The 19,571-nt window shown below is 44.2% G+C and overlaps 1 protein-coding gene across 1 annotated transcript in view; it reads left to right on the forward strand.

Moving 5' to 3' along the window:
* Window positions 1-19,571, forward strand: part of LOC122796501 (anillin-like) — a gene marked incomplete at its 5' end in the record, with an annotated part of 1,089,678 nt that overhangs the window by 494,213 nt on the left and 575,894 nt on the right. The window contains 1 exon segment of the mRNA XM_044065033.1: window positions 5,599-5,787. Within this exon segment, the coding sequence (XP_043920968.1) occupies window positions 5,599-5,787 (189 nt within the window).

Raw genomic sequence — 19,571 nt, forward strand, 5'->3', positions numbered from 1 at the left:
TGCAGTTTAGACTTGCATGTCAGCTAGAAACGTGAAGTATGCAACTCCTCACAAGGACACGCATGAGAAGTGCGTCTTTTGCTAAGGCGAGGCTCATGACAATACGTCCTGCCACATTTGCAAATCTTTTGTCCCAGGAACTCTTCACAGCCGCCTCTCTGCCGATGTCTATCCGGTGACAGAAACTGGTTCAGGGCTGTGGAGTGCTCCCCTGCCTTACCAAGCTATACCTCATTCCTATCCCAAAATGAGGTCAGGAAGGCTAAGGGTGGTGGAGTCTCTATCTTCATTAAGGACAGGCACACCTCCAGACTGGTCTACCAGCATGATGCGCTGGAACTATTCCAGATGCAACTGACAGTTGGAAAGACATCCATCCAAGTTACAGCCAGCTATAGACCCCCCTACATGACTCAGGACACCCAGTCCTCCTACCTGGATTTACTTGACTCGATCAAGGTACTGCCTAGCACCCTGATCCTTGGTGATTTCAACTTCTCCACCATAGACTGGGTGAACTATTCTTGCACTAATGCACTCACTTAAGAATCCCTTGCCTTCATCAATTCAAACACACTAGACCAGCTCATCTCATCCCTCACAAGGGGAGGTAACATTCTGGACTTGGTTCCACCAGCATGGATGAATGCTGCACCACTCCCTTAGTATGTTCTTCCCTGGTGAGATCAGATCATAGGACTATCTCTTGTTCGAAGTTTCTATATCCCACCCAACATCCCCCTCCCCCAGCCGTAATCAAGCTAAACTTCTCAAAACCTGACTACAACCTCCTAAGGGGAAGGTATCTGTAGCTTCACACCACCGCCCCCCACAGAAGATGCAGACAGCTTTGCTAAACAGTACAATGCAGTATACAAGCACCTGTACAACTACATAGACTCAACCATACCCAACAGAACTAAACCCTGCTCCTCAAGGCAGCACAGACTTGTTTGTTGGACATCCTGTATCAACAGTCTACAACAAAAGGAAGAAATTGTTGTCCAAGGGTAAAAAAGAACAAATTCCAAAATTGGAAAAACTCCCTCCTTAGCCTCAACAAACAAATTAGATCACTAGCAAACTGCCTAAGCCAATTATGAATCGAAACTAGCCTCCGAAACAAAGGGAAACCACAAAGCCGCCTTCAGTTACGTCAGGAATCTCCATGGCAAAGCCCAGGTTTGTTCCAATTTAGTACTTGACAGTACCACTTACACTGATCCTGTTGACTTAGCCAACCTGCTAGCAGATAGGTTCAGTGCAAACCTCACCTCCTGCCCCCCCAAAGGCCCTTTCGGCATCCCCGGTACTTGTCCTGCACCTCACATCTCCATAGATATTGTTAAAAGCCCTATCCAAGGTAAGGAACACAGCTTCCATCGGAACTAATAGTATCCCAGGTTATATTCTGCACCATCTCCAACAAGAACTGGCTTTGCCATTGAGCACCCTATTCAACCACAGCCTAAGTACAGACATCATTCCAGCAGAGTGGAGAACTATCATTGTCATCCCCTTGCATAATGGTGGTGCTACTACTGACCCTGGAAACTATCTCCCCATTAGCTTGACAAGTCTGATCTGCAAAGCCATGGAGTGTATTCTGGATCTCTTAAACAAGGACAGACAATCTCCAAGCACTTGACTCCACCCAGTTCCGATTAGTCAAGGGCAGATCTTGCATGCTGAACCTGGTTGACTTCTTTGAGGCAGTCACCAAGGCCCTGAATGAGTGAAAGTCTGTGCATACAGCTTACCTTGACTTGGCCAAGGCCTTTGACACAATCCCCCACTCTGGCATCATGTAAAGTCTAAGACAACTTGGTGTAAATTCCCATCCCATCAGGTGGGTGGCCATCTGGCTCACCAACAGGACCCTCAAAGCCAGAATAGGTACCTCCATCTCTGATAGCAGACCTGCCACTTGTGGAGTTCCCCAGGGATCTGTCCTGGGACCCTTACTATTTGGCATCTACATCTTGGAGGTCCAGGCAAGACAAAAGGCCTGTGGGTAAGTTGGGTGCTGTCATTGACTCCTCAAGTTATGTTAGCATACTGCAATATGGTCTCACAGCAACTAATGACTGGTGCCAAAGTCATGGCCTTAAGCTAAATACAAAAAAATGTATCCTCATACCATTTGGCAGAAACACAGCCCCTTCTGATTACCACATCAACGACAATCCCCTAAACACACAACCTGTGGTGAGAGATCATGGTACTCAGGTTGATAAGTCTCACATTTGACCGTCTTGTAGCGGCAGTGGTCAGAAAATCCTTTTACTTGGTTCATCTCATAAGTAAGGGGATTGCATCTAAAAAAAAAAAAAAAAAAGGATGTTATTACCTCTGTATGCTTCCCTCAGTAGACCAACAATTGAGTATAATGTCCTCTTTGGTATGTACCTCTCCAAACATCTGCAGCAACTGGAAAGGCCAAAGAAATACCTCATAAAGAGAATCCATGGCCTCCCAACTCCTATCCTATGTGGACAGGCACAAATCACCATCGCTCTGCTCTGCATCATGCAGATTGCTCAAAGGTGATCTGTGTCTTGCCTACAAGGCAATCTCGGACCCTGCCCTGCTAGAGATGCTCCATATCAGCAAGTCTTAAATCCTCGGGCATTACCAACTCGAAAGACCTGAATCTAATGTGCAACATCAAGAAAACCTGCTGGAGACATGTTTGTTTCCCAGAGGCTGCCACGTCTCTGGAATAGACATCCCACACACATCAGAGTACCTCACTAATCCTTTTTCAAGCGCAATCTTGATGAGTGGATGGGAAACCACAAATTTGTACCGGGGATTCCACCCGTGTCCCTCATTGACAGGGGCGACAGCTGCTGACTGAGGTTTCTTTTTGGGGATAAACTCTTGGCTAGGCTTGTAAGGGCCCCAGGGCCATTAGCCTAGTAACTTCCTGTGTCAGTCCACAAATGTGGGTACCACAGAGATCTGCTTGCCTCCATTGACAATTAACTTCTGCTCTTTTGCAGTAGGACCTGCTGTCCTCAAGGTTAGAAAACAGATGCAATGCCCTTTCCTTGGAAAGGGAGGTTGCTTTATGCCTACACTAATGCCCTTTCCTTGGAAAGGGAGGTTGCTATATGCCTTCGCTCTACTTTTCCCCAAGGTGTTAATAAAGATGCTAAGGGAATACCCAAAGATCTTACTGGTGTCCCTATTGGACACAGCAGCATTGGTTCCCCTTTCTCTCCCACTTAGTCAAGGGCATTCACCTGATGCTACCTTTCAAGTGGATTTGCTTATACAACAGAAGGAATCTTACATCATCCGAATCTGTCAACCCTCAACCTGACATTATGGGTGATAGGATTCTGATTCTTTTTAGACACCAATTTTCTGAATATGTGCTTAAGATTTTTCAGGAGGCAAGGAAATATGCTACCAGGATATATTACATATCAAAATGGAAATTATCTGCTATCTGGTATATGGTTAAAAAAGTATGGACTATTAACACATGGTCCTTTCCTATCTGTACGAGCTGTTGAAATTTGTCTTGGCATACTCCTCTGTTAAGTAACAAATTTCATCTTTCTGCTTTCCTACCTCGAGCCTCCTGTTCTGGTCAGATTAGAGATAAAATGGTTCTTGCAATGTATACTGCACTTGAAACTTCCAAGGAAAGCTCATCTCACCTGCTTGGGACTGCAATTTTGTGCTCAAGAAACTTGCTCTCCCTCTGCCTCTCAAAATTCTCTACCTGTAAAGCCATTATTCTGATAACTGCACCTCAACCAGACAAGCCTCTGAACTACAGACCCTTGTGGCATCCTCTGACTTTATTTTTGTTAAGGACAGAGCATCTTTGAGGACCAGTCACTCCTCTGTGTCTAAAGTGGTAAATCAGCTGCTTGTTGACTCAGCCGTACATCTTTCCATAAAACCAAAACAAAAAGGATTCTACATTCCCTTGATATGCATAGATAGCTCAGATGCTCCTTTTTATCATCTAACCACCCTTCACACTTCATAAGCTTTTGGAATTGCACAGCAGTTTGAATGCTGCAGGAGTTGTCTAAGGAAGGACATGGTACACATTTGTGTGAAGAACTTGCCATAAGAGTACATGTCCTAAAGGTCACTGTTGCAGTATCCCTTCCCACCCTACCTTCTGCTTTCTCTGTTCCTTACTTTTCTTCTTGGATTGAGGGGGACTGCTGTCTTCTCATACCTTGGACCAGCTGCTGCTTACACAAGGAGTATCAGCCATGATTCACATATCATTCTCATTTACTGTGGTTAATACTTGCTGTTTTACAGTAGCTGAAAATTCCAAGAAGTGTTAAGTATACAGTTGTATGATTACAGTCTAACTTAATGCTGTTCAAATCTAGCATTAACATTCTCACGCAGTGTGGTATCATAGAACTATTACGGGCTTACTCAAATCATTACTACTGTTTATGCAACTCTATCTGTAGAGTAACAAAATCCAGTCATTTGGACACCCATGCTTAAATGTAGTTTTCATTAACAAGTTTGATAAAATGATGGCAAAGTTGAACATATTGACCCCCCCCCCCCAAAAAAAAAGTCTATTGAAATCTTTTAAATGGGACCATCATATCTTTCAAGCAGCTTGTTCCAGGGATTGCAGACATAACCATCTGTTCTCTACCAAATCTGTGTTCCTGATCCACTCATCCTCTGTTTTTCCAGCAGTTTGTCTTGCTCAACTTGTAGCTCTGTTAGTCACCAACAGTTTTTATATTTATGATTGCTTGTATTGATTTGAAAATGCAGATAAACTGCTATTCAAAAGACTGTATGTGATGGGAAATACCCTTTTAATTTACATTTTTATTACTGATACAGATTGAATGTGACATTTCATGGTCATCTCAATGCAATCTTACTGGTCACCTGGCCACTGATAACAGAACTTGTTCTTTATTATGTGTTAGTAGTTCTAGGTTTCTATTGCAATCCCCTGTTAATCTTTTCAAGCCCTGTCCATTCTGCATCCTGTATTCTTAACACTTCTAGGTGCTTTACGTATGCTGTAAGTGAGCCTTTTACGTTCCACTATTCATTTCTTGCAGTCTCCAAGTGTTGGTTACCTATGGGATATTTAATTGCAACAACTTTCTGAGGGTAGACTTTAGAAAGGCAACTATCTTCACCAAATGCAAAAAAAACAAAAAACTTCCCCACTGAGCTATATCTAATGCCCAGTGTAGTAAGAGGCGAAACATAGGGCAGAGCTAGGAGATGATGGAGATGTCATCTTACTTCTCAAAGTTTCTGTTGATCTTTTTACAGCAAAATTTCACACTGTTTATGTTATGCTTAGTGCTACTGCCATTGTTACTCTTTTTCTGTTGTACTGCTTTTACACTGATTTTGTATCACTTTTCAGTAGTCTTAAAAATGGAACCTGAAGATTTGTGCATCTTTGTGAACACATGCTCTCTTAAACCATATATTGTATGCTTTGTGCATATTGATCATTGCTAAAGAAAGCAAATCTTTTTCTTACTCTGGTTGCTTTTTTATGCAGTATGAAGACCTACGTATTTGTTCCTAATGAATGCAATTACTCAAATGTGCTCTTCTCTTTAGCTGAAAAGAGATTGGCCTTGCTTACTGAGCTGAACAAGCTTAAAGGTGAGGAATTACCAGGCCAGAAGAAAATGAAGAATGGCGGTTCTACTGCTAATGGCTCCCACCCATCAAGGGGATCAATCACTCTGTCAGAGGTGCGGTTGCCGTTGAAAGCTGATTTTATTTGTACAGCTGCACGCAAACCAGGTAGGAAACAACAAAAATTTAGTTTTTTTCCCCCTTATTCTTCATCAGACTGCAATTTTGTACCAGCGACTGTTACTGGTGTTATCTTCATCGTAATCATTTTCTAAACTGCTTATCCTGCCAAGAGTTGCAGTGGTGGGAAGCTAAACCGGGTACAGCAGATATGAGTATCCTCTCCAGCAGCCCTGTGGGATCTTTAGGCATTCTTTTGTAAGTTGACCTAATTATTTCACTGAGTCTTTCCAGACAGACGGTGGGTGTGGCTGGGTGCGCGTGCTGTGTGGAGGGGGATTGGTGGTGGCAGGTTGACCAACCTGGGGTGGGAGGGAGAGATGGTTTCTCTACGTGCAATGCTTTAGTTCAAGCAGTTATTCCATCTGCCATCGGGGTGGGGAGTGGGGGGGGGTCCTAGGCCTGGTAGTTCCAAGCCAGTGATGTAGCCTTCAGCACCATCTGTTTGGGAGCACACTTATGGAGAGGGAACTCAGTACATTCAGTGTTGCAGAGATAGTTATTTGGCAGAGGGGTTAGGGCTTTGCTAGGAAACATACAATTGCTTGTGCTTTACACAGTGTGAGCTATGGATAAAGGTAATGCTATGTGGTTTTACTAATAGAACATCCTATATATATATATATATATATATATATATATATATATATATATATATATATATAGCTTGAAGGATTAGCCAGACATCCAGTCAGGTGATGAAAACACTTCCTCTTTGTGACATGGAATAGTAAGAAGGGGCACAGACTGGTGGAAGCTCCTTTGTGGCTGCTTGAATGATAGCCCCTCCATTTGACTTCTGCTCAGGCAGGTGGACCCCCAGTACTGAGGACTCTAGACCTGGCAGGGGGGACTTCGTGGCTAGCTAACCTTTGAGGGGAAGAGGGCATGGGGGAAAAACTTTTTAAATTGTGGTAGCTTGTACTACCCACTTTTGGAGTGCAACATGCCCTTCATTAATTAGCCTTGTTAAATTATGTTTTTTTTTTTTGTAAATCAAGCTATGATTGTTTACAATAATTTTAAAGGTATACAGTGAACCTTGCCCAGGGAAGGTGACTAGCTAGTCTATCCTATGTTGCCTGCCTGCTTGGGAGTTTTATCTACTGGGGGGAATAGCCTTTTTATTTCCTAGAAGCAATTTTTGCAATATTTACAGCTGTGTTTTGACAGCAAAAAATAGTTGCCTATAATGTTTATTTAACAAAGAGGTAGTATGGTGCTGCCTATAAGAATTTGGTGTGCATATCTGTAGTTTGTAGAATTTAATAATTCTAACAACTCTGTAACCATTTACAGTAAGCTGACTACTCTACAGGAGCTTCAGTCAGCCCTGGGAATATGTCTGACTCTATCTTTTCAGCACCAAATCACTTAGGCTTTCTGGATGGGCTGTTAAATATGGCAAAGAGATTATTTAAAATTTAGAACTTTGTACACAAGACTGAATGCACAGTGAATGCTTACTGCATCAGCCTGTAAGGCACCTGTTTGGATTTAAAGAACATCTGAGGTGTTTGAAGTAATAGCAGATGGTTTGAAAGACTTGAGCAATTTAAGTATACTTATGAAGAGTGAGTAGGAATAGTAGAGTAGAATGGGTGACTGTTGAAATTCTGTGGATTTAATTGCAATCCTCATGATAGCAAATCTGTATTTGCAAATGTGGGGGAATGTATATACCAAGTCCAAGGTTGTGGTGTCTGGTGTACCTACCCTATTCCAAGGTACAGTGATCTCTGAGTTAGTGTGCAAGTTGCAGAGGTAAGATGGTTCACAAATACTTGAGGTGCAACAGTGAAAGCTTTAAGAAGCAGTTCATCTCCGTTAACCTGTAAGACTGTATGTAGCAGGCATTTAGGACCACTTGGCATCTGGAAGTTGAGTCGTTGCCTTCCTTTCATTGTTCCCATGATGGTGCTCTGCTCCCATCTCTCTAATTCTTTAGTGTTCCACTACAGTTCCCTTTGCAAAAGCATTATCTCTTTAGAGTCTGCTCATAATTTCATTATTTTGTTTCACTTATTTCATTCTTCCAGACAAGCCCTTTCCTTCTTTTCATGCTGCTTGTCCAGTTGTCCTTCTCCTTGATGCCAATGTACAGGTCCTGCGGCCATTTCTTCTAGTGGCCATGAGTGTCCCTGTATGACCTACACACTTAAACAAACATAGTTTTACTAAAGGAAAGGTCCACATTTATGAATTTAGTAGATATTTTTGATGCAGTCAGTAAAACTTTGGACTATGGCTTGGAAAGATCTAGACATACCAGATCCACAGCTAAGTCATTTGACTGTCTTCCACACAGTTATCATAGGCAGTTAACACACACAGATTGTAAATTGGGTTTCCAGTTGGCTTCAGAATGGACCGCGAAGGGTTGGGATTAATAACTGTTTATTGGACTGGGCAAAAGTAAAGTCTGTTCCACAGGGATCTTTCTTGTACCTTGTTTTATAAGATTATGTATTTTTAAATGTATATTTCTCTATTTATGCCATTTTGGTTGGCAAAATATGTGGACAACATAGTTTCTGTTAACACTTAATAGAGGCTCTGGTATTAAAAGATTTAACTAAGTGAAGTGCTCGAATGGCTGAGGAACAATGGGTTAAAAGTAAACTGGGATAAGTTTGGTGTTAAGTATTGACTGTCCAAAAAAACATCAAGTCCTGCATATCTTTAGATTGAAGTTTCTTATATAAACGTAAGGAGTATACAGATCTTGGGATTTAAATTAGTGATAATTTAAAGTTCAAAACCCAAGTTCAATTGGTCAGGAGTAAGGCAATGAGTAAGACTGGCCTTTATTCAAGAACACCTCCTCACAGTACAGTGGTGTTTTACTTGAATTGTTTCCTATATGTGTTAGACCTTTGAGTATTGCTTATAATTTGAGACAACAGTAAGGCTGATATACTGTCTTAGAGTGTGTACAATGAACATTTACCAAAATATTTAACTCGTACCTTTGTACTCCACTTCATATGGACAACTTAAGAAAGCTGTGCCTGAGATTCAGAGGTATTCAGGATGAAGAGCTTAGAATTCTTTTGAATTTAGAACTTTTCCAGTCCTTAAATTCCAGAGAGACTGGATTTAACCTTCAAAGCCGATAGAACAGCTTTAAGAGCAGGATTCATTTCACGTTCAGTGTCCAATTTATGGAATAAGCTTCTTTTAAGGCTCTGGCAGCATGAAGCATTGACCAGCTTCAGAATGGCACTGAATACTTTGATAGACCCATTAGTGTTTCTTTTGACTTCAGAGTCTGAGTTCTGAATGGCCAACCATGCTGGCACACAGGTTTGTTAACTTTTAATCGGTGTTGAACCTCCTTTTATAAAGAGTGTACCTGTGGTGGGCACATTCTGCTCGTTGAGTGTTCTGACTTAAAGAACAAAATGTTTGTCTGCCTGATTTTCTCAATGTGAGCATCAGATGGTACCATGAGAAATTGTTTACCTGACGCAGAAGATGGCCAATGCCAGAACTTTTTCAAAGGCCTCTACTTTTAAAACTTCATGTTCAAGTTTTTGGTATCCGTTTTCTAAAACAGGGCTGGAGTTAGAATCTTCAGTGAAGAAATTTAACTTTGCAGAGCTCGTCTACTACAGTTACAGCTCAAATGTGTGTGGAGAAAGGTAAAGAGCAAAGCATTGATGGAATTGCAGGCAGAGATTATTTTGGCAGATGATCTCTTTGGTATCACCCCCAGTAATGGGCAGCAAGGTTTAGTCGATTCCTAGGTTTCACAAGAACTCTGTTTAAAAAGCTGGTGAGGGTTCTGTGGGAAGGGGAGATAAAATGCTGGTAGCACTTCTAGCTGCAGAGATGAAACAAAAAGTTAGGACAGTTTGTCTTTACCAACCAAATTAACATTATTTTGTTCCAGATGTCACCATATTCAAAGGCATCAACTGTATCTCCAGCACAGATCCAATGGCCAGATCTGATGTCTTTGCTTCTGGCCGTCTTGCAAAAAGCATTTACATGACCAGCTGAGCTGATACTTCTGCAACTCAGGTATTCATTTGATATTAACCCTCTGCCTATAGAGGCCCTTGTTCAGAAGAGTGACCCAGAAAACCTCATTTCTTCATACCGGAGAAGGATACTGAAAGCATGTAGATTTATCCCCATATATCTTGGGTGGTTCTTCCCCACTGTTCAAGGTGTTCAAATCTGTTACAGCAGCTACAGTGCAAAGGAAGTCGGACAATTTGTGTGCGCATGCATGTGTGATCGGTCTGGTTAGAAACTCAGTCTGACCCTTTTGACTTTACAGCTGTCAGGAAAAATAATTATGATGCTTTACAGCCCAACTGTCCATCCTTCAGACAGTTAGTCAAGCGATGGACCAGCTAGGAATGCACATTTTTAATTTTCGCTGAGAACACTAAACTATTTAACTTGTATATAATAGTTCTGATATGCCAAGTGCTTCATGAAGTTGAAGATTTTCCAAATGAACGTCAGAAGTAGAAGAATGAAGGGTGGAGATGTTCTTCATTCCACATTGCTGCAGTCCTAACTATTGGGTAGTCCGCTGTCCAGTCGGCCCGAATACCAAAGTATATGGCTGACGTCGGTCAGGGCGCATTAGACTGACGTCAGTACGTCAGGGTACTAATGCGCATGACCGACGTCATATCCTCAGTCTTTTTTGCCGCATGGTCCGATGCAGAAGCAATTTTGCGAGTGCAGGTTGGCGTTCTGAAAGTTTCTGAAGTCAGAGTTTCAGACCGAATCAAAGTTGGCTAAGTACCCGTTGGGAATATTTTGTTTTTCTTGCCTCAGTATTTAACCGGATGTCAGAAAAAGTGAACAACTGCATTTCTTGTGGGAAACAGATACCTCATAGGGTTTACCATACTTTGTGTATACCTTGGTTAGGGCCTGAGCACGGCGTTGTTGGATGCCGCTCTTGTGCTAGATTTAACAAACGCACTATTAAGAGAAGGTTAGACTGTGCCAGGTTAGTTTTGGGAAGCGTTGTAATTATAAAATGCCGTCGGATGCTCCGGCCCGCTTCGCCAAAAGCGCAAGGACAAAGCAGCAAAGCCTGGAGTGGAAGACCCGACAGTCCCTGACGCCGGTGCTTTAGAAGGCTCAGTGGAGCCGGAGGTTCTGCCAGGTGTTTCTTTGGAGTCTCAGGGAGAGACTTTACTGTTACAGGATGTATCCTCTCAGGAAGTAGGCTAGGCTGAGGGGGCTTCTCAGGTGGCTGTTCTTCCCTCTCTTCCTAAGGTGGTTAGAGCCTCCCCTTCTGTTTCCAAGGCTTCTTTGAGAGGTAGGCCGAGTTTAGCTTCAGTGGGGGTTTCTCCTAGTGCTTCAGGGTCTTTGCCTAAGAAACATATGCTTAAAATGGCAGAGGATTTGATTACTATGATTAGAGGTTCTATGCCCCCTCCTGATAAGAGGCCTAGGGTGGAACCTGAGTTTGAGAGTTTTGTGCACTGTTCGGAGGCTTCTGAGTCTTCTGAAGACTTGCAGGAGTATCCTCCTTATTCTGATTCTGATGTGGGTGATTCTACTCCTACAGCTTCTCCTCCTGAGGATTTTTCATTTTCAGAGACTCTGCATTCCATGAGGGAGCATTTTAAATGGGAAGGTCAAGATTTCTCTGATTCCAGGAAGAGGCTTAGGAATTCTTGTTTTACCCCAGCATAGGCCTTTAGCTATACCTCCTGTTCTGAATGTGGTGGAAGATGTTTTTGCAGAGGCTTCCCTGAATCCTGATTCTTTGCCTCCTGCCCCAGTTAAACCAGATAGGTACTATAGGGTGCCTGAAGCTCATAAGTATCTTTTTAAGAGTCCTAGGGCAGACCCGGAAACTGTCTCTCAGGGGCCTAAAGGTGTGAAGGCCTCTGTTGTTAAAAATCCTGTTCCTCCTGATAAAGAGGCAAGGGCTTTGGATAGATGGGGAAAGAAAGTGTATACTTCTTCCACTTTAGCCATGAGGGCGTTGAATTGTCAGTTTCACATGTTAAAATATCAGAATTACCTCCTTTCACAATTGAAATCTAAGGTGGATGCTCTGGCAGAAGGTATTGAGTGTAAAGAGTTGCAGGATTTAGTTCATGTGTCTGAACAGGTGGGTAAACATTCCTTGCAGTGTGGTTTTGATGCTGTGCAGGCCTCCTCGAGGGTGGCTGCCACTGGTTCTGTTCTTCGTAGGCATGCATGGTTGAGAGATCAGAATTTAGCTGAGCATGTTAAAACAAGGATTTTGGATGCTCCTTTGCAGTCTGATGTGTTGTTTGGTTCGCCTGTGGAAGCAGTTTTAAAGAAAATGGAGGACAAGGCTAAGTCTATGCAGACTGTTAGGATTTTTGCAGGTGCAGCCTCCAAGTTTAGTAGAAATTGGCCTACTAAGGGATGGACTTATCCTGCTTATGATTCCCAGTCTAGGGGTAGGTCTAGGCGTGGTAGGGGCAGAGCTCAAGGTTCTTTAGGCCTAGGACAGGGAGTTCCCTGCTCAGACTTCTAGTGAGGGCAGGGGTCAGTCCTTTCGTAAGCAGACCCAATGACCTGCCTTTTCAGCTGCCAGTACATTCTCGCCTGGCAGCACCTTTGGGAGGAAGGCTGTCTCTTTTCAAAGAAAATTGGGATTTAATTACCCAAGACAGATGGGTTCTGGATATCATTCACCACGGTTACAGGTTTTATTTCCATACCTTGCCTCCTTTCAAAGGCATGCCAGACATTCCTCCTCTACAAAGAAAAGAGGCTCACAAGCAAATTTCTCTGTTGCTCCAAATAGGGGCCATTCAGCCAGTTCCTGTGCCAGAAAGTGGCCTAGGATTTTATTCTCGCCTGTTCCTAGTACCGAAGAAGGGGAACACGTGGAGACCAATTTTGGATTTATCTATCCTCAACACTTATCTGGACATTCCCAAGTTCAAAATGTTGACGTTACAGCAGCTTTTACCTCTGCTGGGCAAAGATCACTGGATGGTAACTTTAGATCTCAAGGAAGCTTACCTTCATGTGCCTATAAGACTAAGTTGCAGGAAGTATCTGCGTTTTCGAGCTGGAAATTCTCATTATCAGTTCTCTGCATTGCCCTTTGGCTTATCCACTCCAGAGTATTCACAAAGGTTCTGGCTCCAGTGATAGCTTACTTCAGGCTGAAAGGAATTCAAATCTATCCTTACTTGGACGACTGCCTGATTCTAGCTCAAGAAAAGGAAGCCCTTCTACAGCATTTGGATTATGTCATAGCAGTGCTAAGATGCCTAGGGTATTCTGTGAACGAAATAAAGTCCAGTCTAGTACCCTCTCAAGACATGTGCTTTCTGGGTGTGAGACTGAATACAGCAGCCCAGATGGCCTTTTTAACCCCGGACAAACAAAAGAATCTTTCCAGTTACTTCCATCATCTATCTCTACAGTCCGGGCTGACTGCAAGGACAGTCCTTCAAGCCTTAGGGTTCATGGCATCTTGTATTCTGGTGCTTCCCAATGCCAAACTGCATATGAGGAAGCTGCAATGGTATCTCAAAAATCTATGGACACAGCACTGCCAGGATTTGGACACTGTCATTCAAATAATACCTTGCATTCAAAAGGAATTTTTGTGGTGGGCTCAGGAATGTCACCTAAACAAGGGACTCTCTGTGACCCGGCCAGAGGCGAGTCAGATTCTAACGACAGATGCCTCAGACATTGCTTGGGAGCTCATCTAAATGGAAAGTGGATACAAGACAAGTGGCCTGCCAGACTACAGCATCTACATATCAACATGAAAGAGATGTTAGCAGTCCAGTTTGCATTAATGGCTTTCAAGGAGTTACTTCTTCCAGGGCAGGTGTTGATTCTAACAGACAACACAACTGTCATGTGGTACATGAACAAACAAGGGGAACACATTCTTACCCATTGTGCAGGCAAGCAATGATTTTATGGGAGACTGCGCTCAGCTTGCAACTAACTCTTCAGGCAAGGTTTCTGCCGAGCACAGAACTCCTTAGCAGATGTGTTAAGCAGACAAATCATGGATCCCCACGAGTGGAAACTGGATCTTCATGTATTTCAAAATTGACAGTGTCATGGGGAACTCCAGACATAGATCTGTTCGCTTCTCCACTAAACCACCAGCTGCCAAAGTTTTGCACAAAGAGGTTTCATCACACAGCTTGGAAAGTGGATGCTCTTTCTTTCAGTTGGAAAAATCTTCATGTGTATGCTTTTCCACCTCTGCCTCTTCTCCCAAAGGTGCTTCTAAAGGTCAGACAAGACAAGCCAAGGATGATTTTAATAGCTCCAGATTGGCCTCGGCAGCACTGGTACCCATTACTGAGGAGTCTGGTAAGGAAGCCTCCATGGCCTTTACCCTTGATTCCACACCTGTTGTCTCAGAGGGACGGTCACCTGCTCAATGTCAAGCTTCACTCTCTTCATCTAACAGCCTGGCATATTCTGTTTTGAAAGACAGCAGGTCTCAACTTCATCAACAAGTTTTAAATGTGATTATGGAAGCCAGAAGACCTAGTACAAGGAAAGTGTACGCAGAAAAATGGAAGAGATTTTTATTTTGGAGTGCAGCAAACAATTTGGAGATTTCTGAGCCTAATTTGAGTGTGGCTCTTCAATATCTTACTGAGTTATTGGACAAAGGTTTGTCTTTCTCTTCCATTAAGATTCATGCTGCAGCAATTTCAGCTCACTATGATTGTGACCCACCATTGTTTTCGCATCCTTTGTTCAAGCAATTTCTTAGAGGGGCAAAGAATATAAGACCCCCACGTAGAGCTCCTACTCCTGCTTGGGATCTCAATTTTGTGTTGGAGAAACTTACTCTACAACCTTTTGAGCCTGCGGCTACTGCTGAATTGAAATACTTGCCATGGAAGACTGCTTTTTTGTTGGCCATTACTTCTGCAAGAAGGGTTTCTGAGTTGCAGGCTCTTATGGCGGTAGAGCCTTTTTTGATTTTTCATAAGGATAGGGTATCTTTACGTACTAATCCTTCCTTTATGCCTAAGGTGGTTTCTAGTGTGGCTTTAAACCAAACTATTCATTTGCCTACTTTTTATGCAGATCCTCAAAATAAAGGGGAAAAGATTTTGCACAGTTTAGATGTACACAGGCAGTTGCGTTATTATTTGAGCAGGACTAAGGATTTTAGGCAGTCTCAGCAGTTGTTTGTTTCTTTTGCTTTGGGTTGGGCAAGCCTGTGTCAAAACAAACTATTTCTAGGTGGATTGGGTTTTGCATTGCATTTTGTTATTCCCATCATGGCAAGGAGATTCCAGCTGGGATTAGGCCTCATTCCACTAGGGCTACTGCCACTTCAACAGCATTTCTAAGGTGGGTGGCAACTAAGGATATTTTGGAGGCAGCTACTTGGAGTTCAGTGCATACTTTCTCTAAGCATTATCACCTTCCTCTCTACTCTAAGTCTAGGGCTGGTTTTGCCACAGCTATTTTGCAAGGCATGTTGTCAGTTCCTGCTTCCTTCTGATTTGCCAGCCTCCCTTACCTCTGCTTTGGGATTCTACCCAATAGTTAGGACTGCAGCAATGTGGAATGAAGAACATAGTACAGTTTTGTACCTACCATAAATGTAGATGTTCGAGGATCCACATTGCTGCAGTCCAATTTACCCTCCCTCCTTCCCCTCTGTGTTTAGGGGTGGTTGTGTAGGTGAGGTTATCTTCTGGTAATTTTGTATATATTGTACATATTTTTGGTGCAGGTATGTTTGGAGTTTTTGGTTTTGGCCTTATCTTTTCAGGGTCTTCTGACATCTGGGGCAAGAAAAGACTGAGGATATGACGTCGGTCATGCGCATTAGTACCCTGACGTACTGACGTCAGTCTAATGCGCCCTGACCGACGTCAGCCATATACTTTGGTATTCGGGCCGACTGGACAGCGGACTACCCAATAGTTAGGACTGCAGCAATGTGGATCCTCGAACATCTACATTTATGGTAGGTACAAAACTGTACTTTGCAACAGCTTTGACTAGTGGTGATCTGCATCCCTGCAAATGTTTGGAAACCTGATGCTTGTCCAGGGGCTAAGGGCATTTTAAGAATGGCCAGCAGTACTCCTGAAGCTTTCCTTGACTGCTCCATTCTTGAGTTAACATCACAAAGGACATAATGTCCAGATACTACAGAATGCTCTTCATAACTCTGATCTCAACAAGCGAGTCCCTACTAGAAGTTTTACCTTTTTAGAAGCCATAAATGTGGAAGAGGTCAATATTCTCCTAAGCAAGAGACTTCCAAGAGGTTACACCAGTTCAGAGATGAACGTTACTACTAAACATTCTTTTTAATGCCAGAGAAGACACAGGCCTTCAGGCTTATTCCAGATCTCAACAGCCTAAATGAGTACTTGATAAAAACATTTAGTGCCATTGGTTTGCTAGATCATCAGAATTTTGTTGACCCAAGTCCCACACCAGGTAATTAGATTCGTATTTGAATTCAGACACTGCAATACATCGTAAGAGTGATGATTCATGTAATGCGAGTTACTGTCATACTCAGCACAGTTGAATATAACCTTGTGCAGCTCGCATCTTCTGCATTCTACTTATAACAGTGTACACACTCGTTTATACTTGGCACACACTGTCTGCATCATGCCTCTGTTTCAACAAAGCATTATCTTGTCAACTCATAAACAACTGGTTGGCATCACGGAATCCTAATATTTCTTCTATTTCAGTTACTGATTTTTAACTAGGCCTTCTGCCTACAAGGCTGCATTCTAACACCTATACCCATGTAAAAATATAAAAGTAAATAGTTATAGTTAAATCCATTGACCATAATGGTGACTTTCTGTTCAGTTGCCATTGCTAACTCATGGAACTCAGTCTTCCCTAACCTAAGTGAAGTGTTGAATCAAAAACTTTTCTGTATCACACATTTTGTCTCCCAGTCAACTGGAAATGCACTTGTGTTAGACTTTAAGGAATACACAGTAATTATATTCTATTAGTAAATTCAACTGAATACACACGATTAACTCAACTCAATCTAATAAATAAGGATTCTACTGATCTTGCACCATTTCTCCATTTTCATCTCCTTCCTACCTAGCTTCCATTTCCCCTCAGTTTTTCCATTTCTTTTTACTTCCCCTTCACAGTTGTTTTCCTTTACTTTATCTTACCTTCTCTTCTCATGATCTTCCACTTCCTTCCATCTTTCTCTTTTCCCATTTCCAAAATTTTTGCACTCCCCTAAACCTTTTGATCTGAAGTAGTTAACTTCATTTGATCAGCAAACTGTGGGTATCTGATGCGACCTGGATCCAAGCAGGCAGCTTTCCAAGCTAAAGATCCGAGCTCCAAGCTCCTCCCCCTTACCCATAATACCCTGCCACCTCCTTCCAGACCCAGATCTCGTTTGCTACAGCTTTAACAAGCATGAGTTATGAGCTCCTGGCGTTAGGTAGTGAGTATTGTGTAAAAGTTTAGATTTTTTTTTTTTCGCAAAGTTTGAGAGGTGTGTGTTTATGATTGCTAAACCCATTAGCCTAGCTTAGTTTTAGTATATTCCCTTCCCCTTATTCTTGTGTGCAAGTGTGTGTTTTTGTAGTGGGTATGGCCGAAGGCCCTAAGGCCATTTTCTCCAAGTGCTCTGAGTGTGGCCATAAGCTATCCCCAGCCGATGGCCACACTTAGTGCGTTCTTTGCTTGGGGGTAGCTCATTTATCATTGGGCTGCCATATTTGCGCAGCCTTTAACCCCCAGGCTGTGAGGGATAGAAGGAACAAGCTGATCCTGGCGTGTCCGCCGATTGTACTTTTTCCTCCTCTCCCTCAGTGGCTCTAGCTGTGGCTGTTCAGCCAGCAGTGCTTTCTCCCCTGGCTGGGACTCAACCTCCCACCATTTCCCAGGGAAAGAAGGTCTCCAAGAGGAAAAAGAGAGAGAGAGAGAGGGAGAAAGAGAGGGATAGAGAGAAGCATAGGCGCCACAAGCGGCGGGCCAACTCAGCCCCCTCAGGCCCCACAGGCTAAGCAGCTCTCTTCTCCCCTGAAGATTCCCGGGTCCTCCCTCTCTCGGCTCCATTCTTCACGTTTCTCGCCAGAGGAGCCCCGGCCATCTTTGAGGTCGTCGCTTCTAGGTCGATGCGAAGCCTTTCAGACGCTGACATGGACTGGATGATGCATCGCTTTCTCCAAGCCCAGATGCAGATGGGAGTGCTCCTGCCTCCCCCCCCCCCCCACCGGGGGGGTGGGGCTCAGCCCTTTTTTTTGTCCCCATAGCTCCTTCTCCGATCCATTATTGGGTTTCAGAGCTGTCCGATCTGAGCAGTTTCTGAGCCAGGGAGTCTGCGCCGATAGTAGTTGCTACTTTGCCGGCCATGCTCTCGAGTTTATCAGATCCCTTTTTGGATCCGAGCTCTCCATGCCGAGAGCCGTGCGTTGGACCCGTGGGGGTAAGTGTCTCTTCGGCTCCGTTGCGGTCGGAGCACACTTCCCTTTCGGGTCCGATCGCTTCGGCTCTGACGCCGATCCCCGCGTCTGATCCAAGGGTGTTGCTCATGGAACTGAGAGAGCGGCTCACCTTCGGCGTTCGACATGGTGGCGAGGGTCCTTTCAAGAGGTTCGAGACCCCCTGCTCGTGCTACGGATCCAGCTAACATTCCCTCGCAGATGGGCTTGTCTTCCATCATCCAGCCGCAGGGACAGCCTGCGTCGCCGCCCCACACAGTTCCACTGGAGGAACATGACCCTGTTGGTGAGCCCTCCTCAGACAGTCCCACTGAGGAGTTCCCTCACAAACGCAAGTGTAAGAGGCGGCACTTGGATTCCCCCGAGTCCCTCACGGATGACACCGATTTAGAGGAAGGGGAAGGTTCCCCCAGGTCACCTTCTGAGGACTTCTCCTTTGGAGACATTATGGAAATGCTATGCCTAAAAGGGGGGTGGTCAGCCCAAAAGCCTTCCTCGGATGAGTCTGTGTTTCTGGAGGCGTTTGACACAGGCCCCTCTACCTCTTTGGTGTCCCCTCCTGCCGACCCCCTGGTGGACCTCATTACTACCAAGGCATGGAAGGAGCCGGACATTGTAGAGCCAATCCCCAGGAGACCAGATAAGATCCTTAGCCCCCCTGTGGATAGGACAGCGTGGAGTAAAGGTTCCCCGGTAGATGCCATGGTGGTGGCGGCTGCCACCAAGAAGGAACTGGCACAGGATAGTTCCTCTGTCCATCCTCCTGATAAGGAGTCTCTGACGATGGATCATATCAAAAGCGGATGTTTGCTTCGGCTACCTTTTGCATAAGGGCGCTGAACTACTTGGCCCATGTGATTAGGCTTCAGCGGGATCTGGTGAAGGAATACGCTGAGTCTCCCCCTGAGTCCATGTCGGCCGAGGACAAATGGACCTCCTCGACTCGCATGGCCACTCTAAAATCAGTATCGAACACGTCTATGTGGCTACTCTCCCATGCCACGGAGGGGGCTGCTAGAGCCAGCGGATCAGGCATCGCCTTACGCCTGGCTCTGACTTTGAGATTTTGCGGAACCCTTCAAGGCATCCTTCGTGAATGCTCCCTTCGGTTCTACCCTGTTTGGCAAGACCGTCCACAATACATTGGTCCAGAGCAAGAAAGACGGGAAGCCGCTGTCTGCCGTCGGAATCCGCTTCTCTACTCCTCAAAGGTCCTTTTCCAAGAACCAGCGAGGATGAAAGATGTGGTTCCGGAAGTCTCAACAGTCCCGTTACGCTCCAGACCCTTCGTCCTTCAGAGGCAGAGGAGGACAAGGTGATCGCCGGCCCAGAGGCAGAGGGGGGGGA

This window comes from Protopterus annectens, chromosome 3.part0 (genome assembly GCF_019279795.1).
Source record: "Protopterus annectens isolate FY-2018-M chromosome 3.part0, PAN1.0, whole genome shotgun sequence".
NCBI lineage: Eukaryota > Metazoa > Chordata > Ceratodontiformes > Protopteridae > Protopterus > Protopterus annectens.